This window comes from Cercospora beticola, chromosome 7 (genome assembly GCF_033473495.1).
Source record: "Cercospora beticola chromosome 7, complete sequence".
Classification (NCBI taxonomy): Eukaryota; Fungi; Ascomycota; class Dothideomycetes; order Mycosphaerellales; family Mycosphaerellaceae; genus Cercospora; species Cercospora beticola.
The window spans coordinates 1564966-1585090 of NC_088941.1; the positions used below are offsets into that span (position 1 = coordinate 1564966).

Genomic DNA, 20125 nt, shown 5'->3' on the forward strand with positions numbered 1-20125 from the left:
AATGCCATGACTCCGTGATGGTTCAACGACGCAAGAACCCGGGGGCGGTCAGTATGTCAAGTCTATACTACTCCAGATGTACAAACATGGTAGATTTGAGGAAGCTAGCAATGCACCATGACACGAGGTCGTCCAGGAACACGATGCCGGAAAATGTCGCCACAGACATGCTTCAACCGGTACACTACTGCAGGTAGACTATCGCCCGCCAGACAGCTTAGTCCCAAAGCATATAAGTTTGTGGCAGATCAAGACAGAGTTCCATTGGCCAAATGCAGGTGGTATGCCAAACTCGTGCATCGCTCAATCGGACTTGTCAAGCCTCTCCGAATGATCAACAAGGTGCGTTGCTTCTATACTTGAATCGGCAAACACAAAATATGCAATGTTCATCCATGACTGCATAGGCAGGTTTTGAGCCACAGATGCTCGAGCAAATGCCCAGGTGATGTCCAATTCATATCAAACACGTTGCGATCATCAATCATCGTCGGCACTAAGGTGAGAGCCGGCGGCCATACGTTGATCTGGTCTTTCCCACGGCAGAACAGGGCAACATGTGCACTTGAGTTTGAAAGCTGTTGGACCATTCGTGAAGCTTCCGAAGGACAGCTGATGCACAGCTCAACACTTCTGCAGCTTTCAAGAGTGGTTGTCAAGACATTTCCTGTTGCGGGCAAGAACAGCAGCTCGCTGTCCGCACACGAAGCACGGCTCAGTGAGGGTGTTCTGATAAATGTCGATGGGTCATCCAACCCGGCGGGATATGCCTACCTGCCTTGCTGCCTCTATTTCGCGACTTGCAGGAAAATCTTCTAGGGTTGAGGGCGATCGACAGTGACGTTAGGACTTTGCACATGCTGAGGGCACTAAGCCTCTATTGGGCATCACGAACAGACCGGAAGGAGCTAGTCTGCTGCGGACGGCAGATGGCGTGAAGGCGACTCCCCCGAGGAATCGCACACTGCTCCCACAAATTCTGCTGCACGCGACCCACTGGGCACTCAGCAGAAGGCATCATTCGGGCTGCTGGAGGACAGTACTTCGCTGCTAGCGGGACTTTCGCGTTGAAACGAAGCTCGTGGAGCAGATGGCTGTTGCAGATCGCAGACGAATGTCGCACAAGCACTGCAGTCCACGCACGTTGAGCTGTCCGACGTGCCTGGTAGCTTTATCACTTCACCTTGTGGGCGGGGCAGTTCGCCGCTGATCTGCGTACCAGCAGGTTGGTCTCCAGCTGGATCGCAGTGATGATGATCGCCTCTGTGGACTGCGAGCAGCGCGTCTGCGGTGAGGAATTGCAGAGTCGTGTGGGACAGGTGTGCGTTGCGCTCACCAGACTGCAGCTACCGAACTCTTGCTACAAGGCTATCACATTTCACCGACGCTTGACGCCACATCGGAATATCAAAGACCTGAGTACCTTCTTATCAGACTGCTATCAGCAGCTACTTTCATGAGAAACACTCACAGCTCTCTGGAAGCTAGACCTCCATGTCCGATTCCTCATCACCTTCTCCAAGCTTGCAGCAAGTTAGACAAGGTTGTGACCTGTCCGTGCTGTCGTCACCTGTGGCTGCGCCAGTCGTAGCCAAGACCTCACCGACGTAATGAACAATGTGGAGCACGAGGCGTACATAGACCCTGCGTGCTGCGAGTGATGGAACCTTTTCCGCCCAGAGCAGATACAGACAAGCGTCTTGATGATCAGCACCGCCACAACCTCATGCAGTGTACAGCTTGGCTTATTGCCTATTCGAGCAAACACAGATGCTGCAGGCCAAGTGCACAATCACCGTGTCGATTGACATTATTTACTGTTGATAGTCGGCTAAGAGGTGCCTCAAGAAGGTATATAAACTATCAAGAATTCCTCAAGTCTGAAAGCATCACTCAACGCACCTCCTACCAGCGAACAACAACTCATACCACCAATCATCACCGACCCAAATCTTTTCCAACATGTTTTCCCTCAAGAGCGTTGTTGTCGGTTTGACAGCACTGGCAGCCCCCGATTTCTCCCTGACTGCAGACCAGCAAGCCGCCAACCTCAAGACTCTCACAGATAAGTCTGCGGCGCTCATTCCAGAGGCCAACATGATCTCTGCCACCAATGGCCCATTGTAATTATCGGACAGGGTCCATACCCAGTACGATCTCACACTCGACGCAGAGTCCACGACTTGATCCTCAATTGACTTTTTTATCCTTCAGACAATCATCCAAGGCTTGGTCGATATCATCTCTACAGCTTCTGCCCATATCAGTCAACAAAACAGCCCCGATCGTGTCCCAGAAGGAGCTGAAGCGGACAAAGTATATGACGCATACAGCGCCGTAAGTATCGTCTGCCATACTATTTGCGGTAAAAGCTAACAAATTTCGATCAATCAGTTTGCCGCCAAACACTCGGATCTCATGAGCATTCTTACCACCAAAGCCGGACTCTTCACGACCGTACCATTTATCGGAGAGCCGGTCGCTACGGCTCTGCGACAAGATGAAGCGGTGTTTGACGTAAGTTCACAGGAGAGATTGGAGGATGAAAGATATGGCAGACAGAGCTGACCCGTACTCTCTTCAGGCATACTATTTTGGACTTTCCGGGTTTGTACCAAGCAAAAGCGATGAGTTCAACACTCTGGGCGAGACATTGGCCAAGTCTATCGTCACTGCCACGAACGCTTATCAAGGGCTCTCGACTAGTGGCAGCCCCCTTGCACGAAGGTCTGAGCAGCGAGTGGCAAAGGTTATGGTTGCATGAAGAGATAGCGATGCCGGAAAGCGGAAGCAGAGAAAGTGGACTTCGTGGATGTGAAGAAGAGATGCCTGATCTGAACATCACATCTTTCTTGAGCATTTTGGGCTAGGGATGACGCCTGTTCCGTAGCAAGATCTTGAATCAATGAATGTTCCTGAATATAATCCTTCTCAACCAGAAGCACAGTCGATCTCTGGTAATCAGATCGATGCAGCCTCTCATAATGAAAGGGTCCGGGTCTTTGCGCTCAGATTGGGCAACGGCGCCAAGACGGAGATTCTACGAGGGATGATGTGAGGCTGGGAGCTCCTACTGAAGTGACATCCAGTTAGCCAATTGTAGAAAGAGTGTGGCTTTGGCAGACTATCTCGTAGTGCCTGGGAGGAGTCGTAAAGTTTTGGAACTATGGCTGTCGCTCGTGCCATCGGTTTCCTGGTTCCCAAAATGAGGGAGGCTGTGCGTGCGCTGCCTCAATCATACATCCCATCGTCCTCCCACCAAGCCGCATACGTTAGTCTTGTATCGATATACCACTGTAATCCCCTCGCTAGAAGCCAGATCAATGCCACGATGAGCATCATCGCTCCCTCGATCGCCAGCAGCAAAACACAGAGCGCTTCCGCGTACATGACGACAGCTGATGCACTGATCTGCTCATCGCCAGTCCAGAAGTGAAAGCAGATGAAAAAGATGTGTGTCGTTGAGACTGCCACTGCAGCAGAGATTTCAATATCTCGATTGGGACAACCTTCTTGCTCTGTGTGAAGGAGCGAATAGTAGTATCGGCCTCGGAGGAGCGGATCTTGGATCAAGTCGCCCGTGCTGGTCGAAATCGTGGCAAGGATGTAGGTTGCAACGAAGACTGTAAGGACAGTCGATAGAATCCGCAATGCTGCGATGTGGAAGGCGGTGCCATCTGTTGGGTCGAGGTCCATGATCACTAGAACAGGCGCTCGTTGCTCTTTTGCATCGCTTGTAGGTACAGTATGCTGTGCTGCGTACGTGTCCGACAGGGATGCCCTTCTTCTTGATCATCGAAGCCTGTAAATCTGCGCGCCACATGGAACACGTAGGGCAAAGGACCGGAGAAGCCAGGAGCAAACAAGAGTGGAGTGCGAATCGTGACTCGCATTGAATAATGTTGTGAATGCTGATAGTTCTTTCTTACTTCGCCGCTTCCCTCTCGGCCCAGTCAACCCAACGCTTCACGCAAGCGTCGACATTGCGAACACCTTGCTCGCTAGCTTCGACTTCAAACCACTCTCTATGTTCCTTCCCGCACGTTTCGCATTGCTTCTTGACTTGCTGTTCCGCAAGCTCCAAATGAATCAGCCGCTCCACGCGCTTCACAAAAGGCACTTTGCGGACATTCCCACTATCGCCTCGTGAGCTCGCCGGCCTTGAACGATCCGGAGTTCCGGTATTGGAGCCCTTGCGTGGTGTATTCGCTGGCGAAGGTGAGGGCGTCGATGACACATATGGATACCACCTGACGAGATTCAAAGCGTAGCCGCATTGTCGTTGCCATTCGTTCATGCGACGGGTCACATTGTTGGCTCTGCCGATCTTGAGCATGATTGTCTTTTTGCCTTGACCGGTTCTGCCTCGGCGGGACCTTTCCTGGTCGCCATCGAACGAGAATTCTGTCATGACATCGCTGATACGGCGACTAGTCGCGCGGTCTGAAGGTGGTGAAAGTAGAGACCGTGCTGTCGATTGTGCTGGCCCATCCATTGATTGCGGAGTCAACCAGAAGATGTAAATGTAGCCATCCTCATCTGCAGGACTGATCGGCTTGACCAGTTCTGCTAGTAGTGTCGAAGTAGTTTGTGGTGATAAGTCCTGTGGTAGTAGCGATAGCAGATGTCCTGTGAGCGGATTTGAACTGCTCCGATGGCCATTTGTTCTCGACGGCGCCGACTTTCGAGGTGGCACTTGCGAAGAGGATGGACTGGAATATTGGGACACGCTCGGGCCTGTTGTACCTTGCAACTGCGACGGTCTCTGCTCCGTACGCCTCTTGTGGCGCACAATTTCGACATAATCGTCGTCCTGTCCTGACGCGCAACACAATGATGCCCAGAATCCCGTCTTCTTGGGTCTCGAGCCCTGCTTTGGCGGTGCACCACCAGCAGGCTTTTCGGCAAAATCTGCAGTCGATGTCCTTCTGGGAGGCTTCACTCCATCATTCGGTTTTGTCTTTGTCTTCTTCCGCAAGTTATCGGGCACAGCTTCAATCCCCAGCTTCTGCACCAGCGTATCAATACTGCTCCTCTCCTGCAGCGGATACAACTCGGTCGTCCGCTTCTTCTTGGGTCGCTTTCCCGGACTGTCCTGCTGCAGTAGCTGCGCCTGGTCCTTATGCTGCCAGCAGTAGAACTCCGCATCTGTCACCGCGCCGTCCTCCTCCACCACCGCCACTACTCCGCCCGCCGAGCCCCTCCGGCCGCCCGACGGCGACGTCTTCGCTGCTGCCAACGCACGACGGCATGGCCGTCCGCTGCTCGTAATGCCTTTGCAGGTCGACGCCGGGTTCTTCGAGTCGTTTCTGCCGAGGAGGGCTTCCGGCGTGTTCGTGAAGTGGTTGGCCATGGTTGAGGGATGGATCGCGCTCTTCACCTACCTGGCAGATAACTATTATACCGCCGCATCATCTTCACGGCGGCGGATGGCAAAGCGAGCCTGCGTGACGCAAAGGCAGGCGCGTGCGGACTCGGACTCGACATCGTAGAGGGCAAGCGTGGCTGGCGAGGAATTGCCGATGGAGGCTGTGCCCAGCCATCGTCATTCACCACACTTACGCGAACCCATGTGACCGGGGCTGTGGTGGAGTCGGCGTCCTTTCGGTGAAACAATTCGACGTGCCAACAACATCACCGAATCATCTCGACCGCGACCGCACAATATGCCTCCAGGTCTTCTTAGGTATCTCGCAGTGGAACCCGCACATTACAAGAAAGCATATTTGCCCGGGAAAAATTGCCAGCTTTAAAATGCCTGAAAGCTACATCCATGGGTCCTGAACATCTCATCTAAGCACGACGACGTGACTTCTCAGGCTATCGTGACAATGGCATGTTAGCTTTTCAGCTGCCACTTCAACATGCTAGGAACTCCATTAAGTCTTGGTCTTGCGGTCCTCAGTAAACCAATTGCAGGCTACGGTGCAGCTCTACGTTGTAGACTGCGCCACCAGAAACAATGAAGGCGCCCGGTCTTCGCGAGGCAATAGCGAGAAACAATCATGTCTGTTAGGAAATCAAGTTGAGGTTTGTGCCAGGTTTGATGCTGTTGAGATATCCTGCTCCAGTCAGACCTGGAAGGTGAAAGATCATTGTTTGTCTGACTCAAATCATGCTAATCATAAGCATATAAGAGAATTGTCAGTTCTTGTCTGTCGAACGCATCAGTTCTTGCAGACATGGAAGAAATCGTCGGCAGATTCGTTACACGCGTACAGCAATGCGAGAAGCACATCAAGCTCGTGCTCGCGGACCTGAGCAACATCAAATTGCAGCATGATGAACTCCTAGGGCAACACAAAGCGGCGCTTCAGTCTACGGAGGAAGAACTCGTTGATCAGAGACCTGCGACGGGGGAAGAAACTGCGGCGAAAGACGAGCCAAAGAAGGAAGCCAACTCTCGGAAGGAAAAGATCAAACAGCTCCCAAGAGGACGTAGCATCCAAAAAAAGATAGACCGCTCTCAGCAAGAAAACATCGAACAGCTTGACAAAAAGGACGGGGACCAGGAGAACGAGATCCAGAGACTGGCAGACACAGTAGCATCTGACAACGAGTCGATTGCACAGCTGAAAGATGAAGTCAAAAAGGAGAAGCAGAACGCCAAATCGGCTGCGGCTGTGCAGGATGTGAAGGTTGAATCTGTGAAGAACAACCTCGCCGATCAGAAACGTGCAACAGAGAAGGAAGGCACAACGAAGAATGGGGCCATAGAGGGGGCCTCCACTCACAAAAAAAGAGGCGAGCCGCTTGACAAGACGTCCATGAAGCAGAACGAGAAGATCACAGGACTCGATGAAACGACAACAAGCAAGAATGAGTCCATTACTCGGTCGAAGAAAGCTCTCGAGCAGGAGAAAGAAAGCGCCACAGCTAAACAGCAAGATGCGACAGAGGCGCAGCAGCCAGGAACTCCACCTCCAAGACCACCACAAACATCGGATTCTGTCAATGTCGAACTCCGCCAAGCGCGGTTGAACAGTCTCAACCTAACATCAACAAAGGGCTCAACTATTTCTCAATCTCTCCGAAAGGCTCTTGTTCACAGTGACAAGCAGAGGGCATCGTGTTTGCTAGCCGCAGACGCGCAAGTCGGAGCCCCTGCGCTGCACATGGCGGCACTGTTTGGCGATGTCGAGCTCGCAAAGTTCTTGATCGCTCGTGGCGCTGCGGTGAACGAACCTTGCGATGCTCACAGTGAGAAGCAGGGCAGGTTTGTGCATGGCGTAACTCCTATGCATCTGGCCATCGCGACGCAGAATGAAAAAATGATACGCTACTTGCACCATACAGGTGGAAAATTCACACGGCTTCACCTCAGACATCAAAGGACAACAGCGCCGCCGCTGTGGCTCGTCAGCGGTAGATGGTTGAATATATTCGGAGAGGACACTGCAAAAGTGGTAGGTGTCCTGAAGCTGCTGAAGGATTTAGGGTGGAATAAGGAAGACAAACTGAATAGAAAACACGAGAACATGCGAGCGATCGTGCAGAGAGAGCTCAAAGGGAGGACTGTCCTTCAGAAGGCCGTTCTTGCGGAGCTGTAGCGTAGTCAGCAACATGCATGGATGTGGAAGCCAAAGCAAGCCTTGGCGCTGTGGCGCGTCTAGACTCTTTCCGCTCCTCACCTTCCTTTCCTCATGCACCTTGCACGTGCAACTGACTTCTTCCACTTCAGTGCGTGCAATATCCCGGGCAGCACCACTCCAGGATTGCGCATCCATGCAAAGATCTTCGTCGCACGTTGCGCCGAATGAGGATCGTACGCTGCCGAGCCCAGGCGCGTGGCACCAGCACCAGCTACCGTTCAGTATGCCCAGATCCGAGCTGAAGGATGGATGCGAATGCGGCCCCGAAACCTGGAGGCGGCCTCCATGATGGTGGCGCAGCCTAGGCCGGGCGTCTGCTGTACCTCTGTACACGCGCAGGACAACATCATCTTCCATGAGTTTGTGTTGGGAGTGTGGTTTCTTTCATGACAAGATTACCACCATGCCATCAGCTCCACGATGCGGCTGCTCAACATCTCGACACGGGAATTTCAGACCTTCGGCGACGATGATCGGCCACCATACGCCATCGCAAGCCACCGCTGGGAAGACAAGGAAACCACCTACCATGACATGCTGCAAAATGGAGGCGCCTCCAGTAAAGGATACACGAAGATTATGGGCTTTTGCCGTCTCGTCCATCGCATGAACGTACAGATTGGCCCTGCTAGAGCTTTGAACGACCTTGGCCTGCGACGACAATGCGACTGGCTTTGGATCGATACCGCGTGCATCAACAAGCAGGATGGCGCGGAGCTATCAGAGTCAATCAATTCCATGTTCTCATGGTATGGCAGTTCGTCTATCTGCTATGCGTACCTTGCGGATGTCAAGCCTTCGCATAAGCTCTGGAGCAGCAAGCTGGACCTCATGCGGAGTCAGTGGTTCAAGCGAGGGTGGACTCTGCAAGAGTTGCTCGCTCCACGTACAGTCGTGTTTGTCGCAAATGATTGGACTGTCATTGGGCACAAATGCGCTTATAGTGACAAGGTGTGCAATTCCATTTGCCAGGGCTTTGGCGACCGCCTGAACAAATCGATCGCACACATTACAGGTATCCCACAAAACATTATCAACTCCTCGATGGCCCACGAATTGCGTGCTGTACCAGTGGAAGATAAACTGGCGTGGGCGAAGAAACGAGTCACAACTCGAACGGAGGATCAGGCATATTGCTTGCTGGGTCTTCTGGATGTGTTCATCTCTCCGATATATGGAGAAGGCGAAAATGCATGGGCGAGGCTGGTCCAGGCGCTCGAATACAAGCAGTCGCTACAGACGCCTGGACCAGCTGCAAAAGCATCGAAGAGCACCATGTGGTTCAGGCTGCGTGGCGCGAAGAAAGAGGCCAAACAGGAAGGGAGATATGCGTCTGCCACCACGATGACGGCTGTTGTCAGCAGTTACACGTCTGCTCCCTCTTCTCAAAGGCCAGTGCACAGCGATAGTGCTGTGATTCGCCCACCTGTGTCAATGCCGATAACATCGCGACCGGGACAAAGCATGGGAGTCACGAGTGCCAGGTTCGACTCTCGTCCGTCCGCCCCTCAGATTGGACGATCGCTGCCGAGCACGAATTCTGCAAGCGGTCGCCTGCCGTCCGCGCCTCATTATATAGGGTATACGCAAAGCGCGAACGCCATATATGATGAAAGGGGCGCTCTCTCAGCTCCGGCTGATGCGGATATGTATTTGACACCTGCTGGGCTCGATTCGGCCATATATCACGAAGATGGTGCTATTTCAGCTCCGGCCGAATCAATGACAGCCTATGTCGCCGGGCTGAGGAGTGGCATTGCGCCGCACGCACATCAGACTCATTTGAGTCCCGGTGCGACGACGTTGGTCAATACCAACACCGGAACCACAGACCAATATTGGGGCATAATTGAGGAAGAACCTGCGCTTGTTTCATTCAACTCGCAACTCAAGCACCGATATGGGAGCGGTTGGTCGTTTCACGATACGGCAACAGGCTATAACTCACAATGGTTCCATGAGCTTGAAGATACATCCCTGAGCATGGGTACGAAGCACACATTCGAGGCGCTTGGTACAGCAGTAACAGTGAGGAATGTGCTTGCTTTGTTTGACTTCATACCTGACGAGCCTGACGAACTTGCGTTCACGGCAGGTGATACTATCTGCGTGATTGAGTCCGTGTTCCAAGACTGGTGGCGGGGAAGTCTGGATGGCCGGACGGGCATCTTTCCATTGAATTACGTTCAGAAGCTGGACCCTCGCGTGGATGACTCGGGCTCGGTAATTACCTCTGAGTCTGCTGATGCGGACAAAGCCGTGAGAACATACGGGCCTGCTAATATATCAACGTTGATGGAAGGACGTCGACCGGACGTGAACGATTGGCTGAAGCACGACGGGCTGAGTCCTGGACTAATGGGCAATTTCCAGTGGCAACGGTTGTCTACGACCTATGTCGACGTCGAGGCCGAGCTCGCCATAGGCCATGAAATTGGGGCCCGTCCGGGGACGCCCAAATATGAGATGCCGAGAGCCGCAGCCACATCTTTGAAACAAAGGCCCGTGAGCGCGCAACTGGGTCGGAAGCTTGTCAATGATTCCGTGCTTGGAAAGCGATTCAAACAGGTCGTCGTAGAGCAGCCAGTCTCTCCACTGTCTGCGAGTGAAGCCGAAGATCAAAATCAGCAGTTCATCAATGCTATCGCTGCATCCTCGCTCGTCAGCGAGCATCACAAGCCAACGCCACAAGGACTGCCTTCTACCCTTCCGGCAACCTCTACTGCCATATTTCAACCTATTCCGCAGCGACAGAAACTACCAGCCGACATTGCGCTAAATAAACTGAATCCAGAGGACAATGATGGAGATAGCATTCAAGCAGATGATTTCTGGGCAGAGTGCTGGCAACCTCCTGTCCTGGCCCGAGTCACGACTTTGGAGCAGACTAAACAGGAGACCAACGTGGTCACTTGGTCCGATGAGGCACAGCCACAGTCTGCGGTCGTCATGAAACAAGTCACCACAAACACCACAGTTTCACCTCCGATAGAGATACCAGATACCATTCACATCCCGAGAATTGTCCTCAAGGCATTGCTGGAGCAGCAGGCTCGTCCCATCGCGGGAGCATCGAGCGAGACTGAGCTACTTGCCAACACGGCCGTCGAGTATATACGAGAATTGCTCCTCTCGCAAAACGGGGCTCAGAATTCTCTGCAAGCTAAGCCGAGCGGAGTTGTTGAGTCTGTGGAGATCAAGACTGCGAAATATGAGGCCACTTCGGTTACGCAGATGGTATCTGCGACTGCGGCAAACATGAGCAAAGGAGACAGAATAGTCGAAGTGAACACAACCGAATTGCCTGACCAAGTCGTCGCGGGATGAGCTTGTCATGGCATCGGAGGTACATATGGAAATGCTGGAAACTGAATGGGAGAGCCAGTGCTATATAGCTTGGGCTGGAAAGGTGCAGATCTCCGATTATGCCTAGCTTGAGACAATGAAAGTATCTCTCACAAGTACCTTAAGAGGTTTCGGAGCGAAGGATTTGGAAGTATTTCAGCTGCCCAAAATCCACGCAGTTTGTGGCGTCGATGTGGAAACTTTGTTTGGAATGGCCTCGCGCACTCAGCCACCGCCGCGTTATACAAGAACGAGATCATCCTCTGACAAGCCTTTCGTCTGTTGCTTGTCCCAAACCTCCTTGCCAATACCGGTACTACCAAAATGATCAACATGAAATACTCCATACCATGGTATCTAGGACTCACAACCCTAGTCACAACATCCGCCTCTGCCCAATGGGTCTCAACCACAACCTACACCTTCTCAGGCAACACACTTCCCACAGGCCTCATCGCCTCCTCCGACTTAATCGGAGACACCGCAGACCCCTCCTCAACAGCAACCTACAACCATCAATTCAACACCTCCAATGTTCAAATCTCAGATAATTTCCTCCACCTCATCGTCCCAAGCAACCAAACCACCTCTCCAATCCAATGCGCCGAAATCTCAACACAAATTTCCAACATCTTATACGCCAGCGTCCGTACTTCGGCAATCTTGACGAACGAATCCGGAATTTGTAATGGGATGTTCTTCTACCATTCTGATAGTCAAGAAATCGATATTGAGTGGATTAGTGATCCGGATTCTGTGTCGAATGATAATGGGACGAGAGTTATGCAGTATACGAATCAAGGACAGCATGGGACGGAAGACGCGGTAGAGGTGAATGGTGTTGCGCCGGAGGACGCTACGACAGAGGTGCATGAGTATCGAGTTGATTGGGTGGAAGGGAAGAGTAGGTTTTTTGTTGATGGGGTGTTTCAGCAGGAGATGGAGATGAATGTGCCTACTACGGGGGGACAGTGGGTTTGGAATGCTTGGACGTGAGTGACTTTCTTTCTCTCTGTCTTGTGTAGGTGATTTGGTTGGAGGGAGGTTGGGAGCTGACTTTGTTTTAGGAATGGTGATCCTTCGTTTACTGTTGGACCGCCGGTGAATGATGCTGTGTTTAAGATACAGAAGATTGTGATGATGTATAATACTACTGATGATGCTGGTCAGCAGGAGGGCTCAAGCTCTGGCAGTGGGCGAGTATGGCCTGTGCTATGTGGTCTTGTCGTGACACTGCTCAGCTTGGCTTTGATGATGTGTTAGGAGAGTATCACAGACTGACTGGCATATCACATCCACTCTGCAATATTAATGGACTCGCTGTGCAATGAATTACAGAAATTTTATGCCTGAAGCTGGATTTCCTGCCATTGGGGGTGTTTGAGACTGATTGAATTACGCTGCAAAGCTAGTGCAAATCTAGGACCACAGCGAAGGCTGGCTCGCATACATGAATGGTCCAACACCCTTGTAGTCGTTCACAGCAAGAGGAACACCGATGTAGTACTGTGAATATAGGTCAGTCAAATGCAACAGATCGATAGCAAGCACGAAAAAGGATGGAAACTCACCTCGTATGTTCCATTTCCGCTCAAGCTTCCCACAGCAACGGTACCTTCCCACCTGAGAGTACCATTCTGGTTCTCAACAACGAATCTGTCAGTCAGAAGCTCGTAGCCCTTGACTGCACCTGGGTAGTACTCGTCCTTGGAGATATATCCATCCTCAATGCCCTTGAGCAGGCCGTATGTGAACATGGCACTAGCGGAGCTCTCGATGTAGTTGCCCTCTGCTCCTGGGTAAGGGTCGTTCATGATCAACCACCAGCCATTAGACTCTGCGTCTTGATGGGCCTTGATTGCGGCTGCCAAAGTCGTGAAGTACTCAGTCAATCTCGCCTTGCCCGGGTGTGAAGCTGGGAGAAGAGGAATGACTTCCAAGAGGGCAATGAAGTACCATCCAACTGCTCGCGACCATACGTGTGGCGCAGCTCCCGTGATAGGATCAGCCCATACTTTGCTCTTGCTCTCATCGTAGCCGTGAACCAAGAGGCCAGTGGTGTGGTTGCGAGTGTACTTCTCAATGAGATCGAATTGATTCACGATGTCATCCCATGCAGTCTGGTTCTCGCAGTCGAATTTGGCAGTCCATCTAGCATAGAAGGAGTCTGCCATGAAGATACCATCGAGCCACATTTGGTGTTCGTAGATGGGGTAGCGGTGATTGAAACCACCTTCGTCATTGCGTGGGTGGCGATCCAGTTGGCGGCGGACAATCTCTGCGGCGCTCTTGTACTTCTCCTCGCCGGTGCGGTCGTACCACCAGAGGTAGTTGTTCGCCATGCGGTAGTCGTCGAGTGAGTAGTAGGTGTAGTTCCAGTCGTAGATGGTGCCATTGTCCAGGACCACGGCGCCATCGATTTGAGAGCGGTACCAGTCGACCAAGGTCTCGTTGCCAGTCAAGTCGATGGCGAATTCATAGCCGGTGTAGAGGACCGAAGTAGTGTAGTGGTAGTCCTTCTTCACACCTTCCTTGATGTGTGTGTCGGCAGTCCATTTGAGGTAATCTTCTGGAGTCAACTGTGCTGCAACGACAGCTGGCGCAAGCAGCGAGAGGAGCTTCATCTTGAATCTGCTGGATCAGTGTCTAGCAATGGCTGCTGTGAAGTCAATTCAAGCAGGAGATAAATTGCGCCATGTGGCAACGACGCTTTATACAACTTTCAACAGGCTCGGATTGAGATAGTTACACCATCCGTCTCGCCACGCCCACGTTGTAGCCATATGGCAGAACCGGAGGCTGGCCCACGTTCGACGACAAATTTCCGCGAATTGTAGTATCGAATAGATTGCTGCCAAGGCTTGTCGCTCTACACATCGTCTTTTGTCGAAGGCCATTCCTGTTCTGCAATTGGCGTCGCTTGACTTAGCTTGACCTAGATGCATATGCATATACATTGTGGAGTAGCTGCACTTCGGTGCAATATCGCGCGATCCTTCAGGGTCGCAGAGCGGGCATGCAGGTACGTGGAGTGTGTTCTTGAAGCGGTAGTGTCTTCATGCGAGCAATTTGCCAGGGTGTGGAAGGAGTGTCACAAAACACGCAGGTCGGATGAACCATTCGGGATGATCAAACGTGGCCGCTTCATGGCGGCCGGAGATGATGGAACGGAGCGTGTTTATGCATTTTGTGCGTGTTGTGATGGATGCGTGAAGAGTTCGCCTGCAGAAAGGGAAGTGGAGACCCAAGTGGTGCCCCCAAAATTCTTGGCATGTCTTGATTGCACGACTTGGTCGACAAGGATGGGCATTCTGCCAAAACCGTACAGCGCAACAAGAACGATGATGACTGATCGAACATACAGGTACACTAAAAGGTAACATACATTCCCCTCACATTGGCAATATTTGGCAAGACTACCAAGAAGACCTCAACTCAGATCACTTCTCCACCCCCCAACTCTCTCTGCAGCCTCTTCCAACTTTCCATGCCTCTCCCAGCAAACTCAACTGGTACCTCTCTCGTCTCATCCGCCAGATCTCGGTGAAAGACTTCACTACTGATCCAACCATCATATCCAAGATCCTTCACCAGAACCTCCATAACCTTCCCCACAGGCAAATATCCTTCCTTCTCAAACGCAAAACATCTCGCATTCCGACTCCACGTCATTCTTGCAGGCTGATTCTCTTGGTACCAAGGATGCCCCTCCACTAGAGGCTTATCCAACCTCTCTCCATCGACAAATTGAACATAGAAAATCTTCTTCACATCCACAGTCTCCTTCAATCGCCTGATCGATTCCTCGAAATCCTGATCCGCGTTCGATGTCAGCCCATCAGGAGAAGCAGGGTCCGCGTAGACTTTGCCAGCGAGATTGAACGTATCGATACATATTCCCAAGTTCTCTCTATTAGCCTCGAGCACATATGAGTAGGCTTGATCCCAGGTGTTGACAAGTGTGGCCCAGGCGAGAGCTTCAAACGCGATTTGAACAGGTGGATCAGCGGCTCCTGCGAGGTCTGCTGCTTCGCGGAGAGCAGGGACGATTTTCGAGTCGTCAAGTTCATCCGCCTGTAGTGTATTCGAAGGGATTAAGATTGTCTGTGTGTCCAGCTTCCGACAGAGTCGGAGCCAAAGCTTGAAGCCGGACACTCGCTTTTGATATTCCGCAGCTGACTTCAGTCCTTCAAAATCTCGAAATGGTTGAAGAGCGACGATCTTGAGCTATACAAGGTATTACAGTCAGCCTCGCTTTCTTTGAGAAATCGGGAGTGCCACTCTCAAAGATCAAACCCAGTGACACAAGGAGGAGTACTCACTCCAAACCCATCACACCACCTTCTGACATCCTCCGCTGCCTTCAGCAGATCTGACTCGCCGGCCTCACCATCTTTCTCGCCGTCAACCCTCTCTGTAGCCCCATGATCCTCCAGTCGCTCCTGCGCATAGACATTCGCCAGAACATTCAGATCGTCGAAGAAAATCTCCACACCTTGGAAACCTGCTTCGGACGCAGCTTTTAGCTTGGGGAAGAGGGCATGAGTGCCTGGAAGACCGAGGGATTGAGAGGATATTGCTGGCCGCAAGGGCATCTTGAGGGACAATGTGCTTTGAAAAGGCCGATGATTGATGTGTTTGTAAGGTCGCAGGAAGTGCTGGTGGCCAAAGCTGGAAATCTGTTGGAGCGGGAGAAAGCTTAGCCGGAAGGAAGAGAGAATTGGGATTCGAGATGGAAGGGTTGCTGCGTTTCGAAGTGAAAACATTCGCGATGATGATGAGTTGTTTTCGTACTTGATGGAGGTCCGATCTCAGATTGCAGCTTCAAGGCGAGTCATTAGTCAGCAGATCCATCACGGGTGGAAGTCCTTGACTATTTCATCGCAGCGTGAGTGGTAGGATTACATGCAGTCATTTTACACTACTTACACAACTGTGAAGACTGAGGCGCCCTGCGCATGGAAGATCGATCCCATGGAGCTGCGCCTTCTAGCTCTCTGTCGGATACGCCCCGAATTGCAACGATGCGGTATCTTTCCAACGCATCTCTGCCAACCGGTGGCGTGCGCTTCAAAGCATTTCCCAGACTGCATCTTCCCATCACTCGCATCGTTGCTGAAAAGCCAGAAGACTTGACGTCGCTCAGTCAAAAGTCCTACAAAAGTCCTGACTTCGCCAAATCTTCGTAGACTCGCTTCGGCATGATGTTTCCTTGCGGGTCTTCCATCTCGACGATTCCATCGCCATCATCTCCACCCTTCTTCTCCAAGTCTCGGGCGCGATCGCGCTCCAGCTTCTCCCACAACTTCTCGGCTTCTTCAATCTTGGTGATCTCTCTGAATAGGCCTGTATTCTTGGTGATGCCCAGACACTGCAGGCCGTAGATATGCCGCGCTTCAGAAAAGTGCTTGTCAAACGCTCGTCGCCCCATGTAGACGTAGTTGCCGCAGATCTCGCAGGGGAATTCGACGCCAAGGCCGTGCAGCTTGTACAGCCAGAAAGGAATCGGCTTGCCGTCCCATGCGAGCGGAAGCTTGAGAGGGTTGTAGACTTTCTCCTCGCCCTCATCTTCCTCCTCCTCCTGGTTGACTGACCTACCGATCGCCTCGTTGTCCTCCTCGTACAACGCTGCAAGTTCTTGCTGGCGCTCCTTGTCCGTCATGCCTGCTTTGCGCTCAACGTTGACGCGGGTGTCTTCTCTCTGAGTCTGCATATTCTTGGCGAGGCTACGCACGCGATGCTCACGCTCAGCGACAGCGCGTTCTTTCAACCGCGCCATGTTGATTCCTGCTGTGCCGTTTCCGTTCGTCATTTCTGTGTCCGTTGTCCCGTGCTCCGCCTTTTGTTGTCGTGCTTCTGCAGCTTTGATGTGCTTCTTGCCAGTCAAATGTGCTTTGTAGACATTGTCATTGTTGAATTCCTTCTGACAGTCTGCGCACCAGACGCCCTCTCCTGTGCCTTCTGTTGTCGGACCATTTGAGGATGTGCCGTTCGCGCTTGCCTTGATCGATTCCCAGCCTGGCACCGTATCCTCTGACCACTCTTGCTCGAATTCGTCATCAAAGCTCTTGAACAATTTGTCTAGATCTTCCAGCGGCTTGATCTTTCTCAAGAAGCCCTCCAGGTACTCTGCTAATGAGCCGACGTATGCAAAGTACTGCTCTGTCATCTTGTCCTGCCGGGTGATGATGCACTTGGGAGGCGTGAAGATGTCGAAAGTGTCGAGATATTGTAGGTAGGTCAACTTGCGCACGCCCTTGACGCCGGGCAAGTTCAGATATTGCTCATGGGCTAATGTGAGATCAAAGAAGCGACCGAAGCCCTCTTCACCCGTGAACATGGTCTCGATATCGCCAGCAAAACCCCCTGGTGGTCCTCCATCTTGAGCACGTTTATATGCGCGCTCCAGGTTCTCGACGGGCTCGTTGGGGTAGCGTTTGTGAAAGTCCTTGGTCTTGGCGAGTTCGTCGTAGAAGGTGGCATATGTGTCGCCAGTGCTCAGTTGCTGCTGTTCGTGTGTTCGCGATTCGTGGTCGTCGTATAGTTGGACGGCACGTTGTGACTGCGTTTGAATGCGTTGCAGGAAGTTTGCGATTTCATGGTCGCGAACGAGGCAACTCCGGATCTGTGAGTTGTGAGCTCTGCCGCACAGGTGAGGACTGTGTGGAGATACCTACGTGCTTGGGATCGTCGAGAATGCGGTCTGCAATGGCTTGCTCCAGGCGCTCCACGTCCTCGTGGATGGCGCGAATGTCCTCGTAAATCATCGTGCCGTCTGCCACCCACTGCCGCGCGGCTGCCTGTTGATTCTCGCAATCACCCCTCAGTCAAGGTGAAGCGACAGCAGAATGAAGAGTGAGGCCGCCGAAAAGGGAGTGTCGTGCCAAAGAAGTGGAGTGGCAGACTGAAGAAGTTCGCGCAGTTGGTGGCTTGTGAAAGACAAGCTCGAGCCAATTTTCTGCAGCCACACTTCTGGACTCGAGCTTCTTCCCATCACCTCTTCTACCACCATCACGACATCCACATCACCACCCACACAGTCACCATGGCCGACGAAGGAGGAATCGACCGCAAGGCGGAGGAGCGCATGGAGTTCTCCACGTCCAAGGAGGTGTCCGTTGCGCCGACCTTCGAGGCGATGCATCTCAAGGACAATCTACTGCGCGGTATCTACGCCTACGGCTTCGAATCGCCCTCGGCCGTACAGTCGCGTGCCATCGTGCAAGTCTGCAAAGGCCGCGACACCATCGCTCAAGCGCAGTCGGGAACGGGAAAGACGGCGACATTCAGCATTTCCATCCTGCAGGTCATCAATACCGCCGTGCGCGAAACCCAAGCCCTCGTTCTATCGCCCACGCGCGAACTCGCAACCCAGTCGCAGTCCGTCATCCTGGCTTTGGGCGACTACATGAATGTGCAGTGTCACGCCTGTATCGGAGGCACGAATGTCGGAGAGGACATCCGCAAACTGGACTATGGCCAGCACGTTGTGTCAGGCACACCGGGCAGAGTCGCTGACATGATCCGACGACGCAACTTGCGCACGCGTCACATCAAGATGCTGGTCCTGGACGAGGCCGACGAGCTTCTGAATCGCGGCTTCCGAGAACAAATCTACGACGTGTATCGCTACCTGCCGCCAGCAACTCAGGTCGTCGTTGTGTCGGCCACGCTCCCATACGATGTCCTCGACATGACGACCAAGTTTATGACCGATCCCGTTCGCATTCTGGTCAAGCGCGACGAGTTGACTCTGGAAGGCCTCAAGCAGTATTTTATTGCTGTCGAGAAAGAGGAGTGGAAATTCGATACCTTGTGCGATCTCTACGACACTCTGACCATTACGCAAGCCGTCATCTTCTGTAACACGAGGAGAAAGGTCGATTGGCTGACCGACAAGATGCGTGATGCCAACTTCACAGTGTCCAGCATGCACGGCGAAATGCCTCAGAAGGAACGCGACGCTATCATGGGCGAATTCCGACAGGGCAATAGCAGAGTGCTGATCAGCACCGATGTCTGGGCTCGCGGTATTGACGTGCAGCAAGTCAGCTTGGTTATCAACTACGACCTGCCATCAAATCGTGAAAACTACATCCACCGCATCGGTCGATCCGGTCGTTTTGGACGCAAGGGCGTGGCCATCAACTTCGTTACGAGCGACGATGTCCGCATCCTGCGTGATATTGAGTGTAAGCAACCGCAAGCATTGCCTGTTCGAGTTCCAACTGACCGCACATAGTGTACTACTCGACCCAGATCGACGAGATGCCAATGAACGTGGCAGACTTGCTCTCTTGAGCGATGTGACCTTAACAGGAAGGCACAGAGTAGATTATACTCTATGTCTGTCATCATGAGGCGTTTTTGGCGTCTTTCACAGGCAATCGGCCACTAGGGATGGAAATGGGCAAATGTAACGATATCGTAAGTCGTGCGCTCATATCGGTCAGTCCAATTGGACCACTGCTCACATGACAAAGCCCATATGCGGTCCCAAGCCTTTTCATTTCGCCCACTCAACATCGATCATTGCGGCTTTCTGACGTACTCCACAAATGCTGTCCAGGAGCTCAGGTGCGTACATGTTTTCCGCCTCTTACAGCTGACTTCAGCCACCCATGCTGTTCCGTCTGGAATGTGCTCTTGTACCTGCTGTTGCACTCCACGCCGCTTCTCCATCTTCCGACCTAGACCTAGACCCAGTCACTTCATGCGATCCTGATCCAGTCCGAGTTTGTTCTCGACCGTACTCTCTCTGCGCTCTTCGTTCATCTACGAGGAACAATTCGTCAGATGTGTTCAACAACACTCTGGCATTATCTACTCACATTGGCGGAATCACTCGTCGCAGCAGCGTCCTCTTCTGCGAACCGTCAGACCAATCGATCTGGATCCCGAACAATATACGGGGCGTCTTACTTTTGAGCTCCGCAGCTTGTTTCGGGCCTTCGTCCTGGAGGATCTGTTGTGCTTGCTCGGCTTGGTCTGGCTTTGCGTCGGTCCTTATTAATGCTTCCGCTGTCTCTCTGGCACGCGCTTCACGATATGCCTGCAGAACCTCAGGATCGACTTCGACCATACTTCTGTCCGGTCGGTCTGTACAATTTCTTCTGCTGTCTTTCACTTCTGGTTGCTGTAAGTCTTATATACTCCCGACTCCTTCGGTTCTGTCTGCTTTGTTGTTC

The 20125-nt window shown here is 52.4% G+C and overlaps 11 protein-coding genes across 11 annotated transcripts; 5 read left to right on the forward strand and 6 right to left on the reverse strand.

The window, feature by feature from the left end:
- Positions 1 to 1962: 1962 nt before the first annotated feature.
- Positions 1963 to 2764, forward strand: RHO25_010867 (uncharacterized protein; the record flags this gene model as incomplete). Its single annotated transcript, XM_065603335.1, has 4 exons — positions 1963 to 2123; positions 2280 to 2337; positions 2395 to 2517; positions 2585 to 2764. The coding sequence occupies 4 exons, from the start codon at positions 1963 to 1965 to the stop codon at positions 2762 to 2764; spliced, it is 522 nt and encodes a 173-aa protein (XP_065459407.1).
- Positions 2765 to 3231: 467 nt separating this feature from the next.
- Positions 3232 to 3696, reverse strand: RHO25_010868 (uncharacterized protein; the record flags this gene model as incomplete). The annotated part of the gene is made up of 1 exon (XM_065603336.1): positions 3232 to 3696. One exon carries the CDS (start codon positions 3694 to 3696, stop codon positions 3232 to 3234), a length of 465 nt encoding a protein of 154 aa, XP_065459408.1.
- Positions 3697 to 3925: 229 nt separating this feature from the next.
- Positions 3926 to 5353, reverse strand: RHO25_010869 (uncharacterized protein; the record flags this gene model as incomplete). The annotated part of the gene is made up of 1 exon (XM_023602251.2): positions 3926 to 5353. The coding sequence occupies one exon, from the start codon at positions 5351 to 5353 to the stop codon at positions 3926 to 3928; it is 1428 nt and encodes a 475-aa protein (XP_023451454.1).
- An 829-nt stretch (positions 5354 to 6182) lies between these two features.
- On the forward strand, positions 6183 to 7550 carry RHO25_010870 (uncharacterized protein; the record flags this gene model as incomplete). Its single annotated transcript, XM_023602250.1, has 1 exon — positions 6183 to 7550. One exon carries the CDS (start codon positions 6183 to 6185, stop codon positions 7548 to 7550), a length of 1368 nt encoding a protein of 455 aa, XP_023451455.1.
- A 462-nt stretch (positions 7551 to 8012) lies between these two features.
- RHO25_010871 (uncharacterized protein) lies at positions 8013 to 10919 on the forward strand (the record flags this gene model as incomplete). The annotated part of the gene is made up of 1 exon (XM_023602249.2): positions 8013 to 10919. One exon carries the CDS (start codon positions 8013 to 8015, stop codon positions 10917 to 10919), a length of 2907 nt encoding a protein of 968 aa, XP_023451108.1.
- A 342-nt stretch (positions 10920 to 11261) lies between these two features.
- On the forward strand, positions 11262 to 12200 carry RHO25_010872 (uncharacterized protein; the record flags this gene model as incomplete). Its single annotated transcript, XM_065603337.1, has 2 exons — positions 11262 to 11929; positions 12005 to 12200. 2 exons carry the CDS (start codon positions 11262 to 11264, stop codon positions 12198 to 12200), a joined length of 864 nt encoding a protein of 287 aa, XP_065459409.1.
- A 156-nt stretch (positions 12201 to 12356) lies between these two features.
- Positions 12357 to 13561, reverse strand: RHO25_010873 (uncharacterized protein; the record flags this gene model as incomplete). Its single annotated transcript, XM_023602248.2, has 2 exons — positions 12357 to 12443; positions 12509 to 13561. 2 exons carry the CDS (start codon positions 13559 to 13561, stop codon positions 12357 to 12359), a joined length of 1140 nt encoding a protein of 379 aa, XP_023451107.1.
- Positions 13562 to 14372: 811 nt separating this feature from the next.
- Positions 14373 to 15703, reverse strand: RHO25_010874 (uncharacterized protein; the record flags this gene model as incomplete). Its single annotated transcript, XM_023602247.2, has 2 exons — positions 14373 to 15164; positions 15260 to 15703. 2 exons carry the CDS (start codon positions 15701 to 15703, stop codon positions 14373 to 14375), a joined length of 1236 nt encoding a protein of 411 aa, XP_023450951.1.
- A 389-nt stretch (positions 15704 to 16092) lies between these two features.
- On the reverse strand, positions 16093 to 17704 carry RHO25_010875 (uncharacterized protein; the record flags this gene model as incomplete). Its single annotated transcript, XM_023602246.2, has 2 exons — positions 16093 to 17562; positions 17615 to 17704. The coding sequence occupies 2 exons, from the start codon at positions 17702 to 17704 to the stop codon at positions 16093 to 16095; spliced, it is 1560 nt and encodes a 519-aa protein (XP_023450950.1).
- Positions 17705 to 17982: 278 nt separating this feature from the next.
- On the forward strand, positions 17983 to 19238 carry FAL1 (RNA helicase; the record flags this gene model as incomplete). The annotated part of the gene is made up of 2 exons (XM_023602245.2): positions 17983 to 19129; positions 19180 to 19238. 2 exons carry the CDS (start codon positions 17983 to 17985, stop codon positions 19236 to 19238), a joined length of 1206 nt encoding a protein of 401 aa, XP_023450664.1.
- A 405-nt stretch (positions 19239 to 19643) lies between these two features.
- On the reverse strand, positions 19644 to 20019 carry RHO25_010877 (uncharacterized protein; the record flags this gene model as incomplete). Its single annotated transcript, XM_023602244.2, has 3 exons — positions 19644 to 19712; positions 19769 to 19803; positions 19860 to 20019. The coding sequence occupies 3 exons, from the start codon at positions 20017 to 20019 to the stop codon at positions 19644 to 19646; spliced, it is 264 nt and encodes an 87-aa protein (XP_023450663.1).
- Between the last annotated feature and the right edge of the window lie 106 nt (positions 20020 to 20125).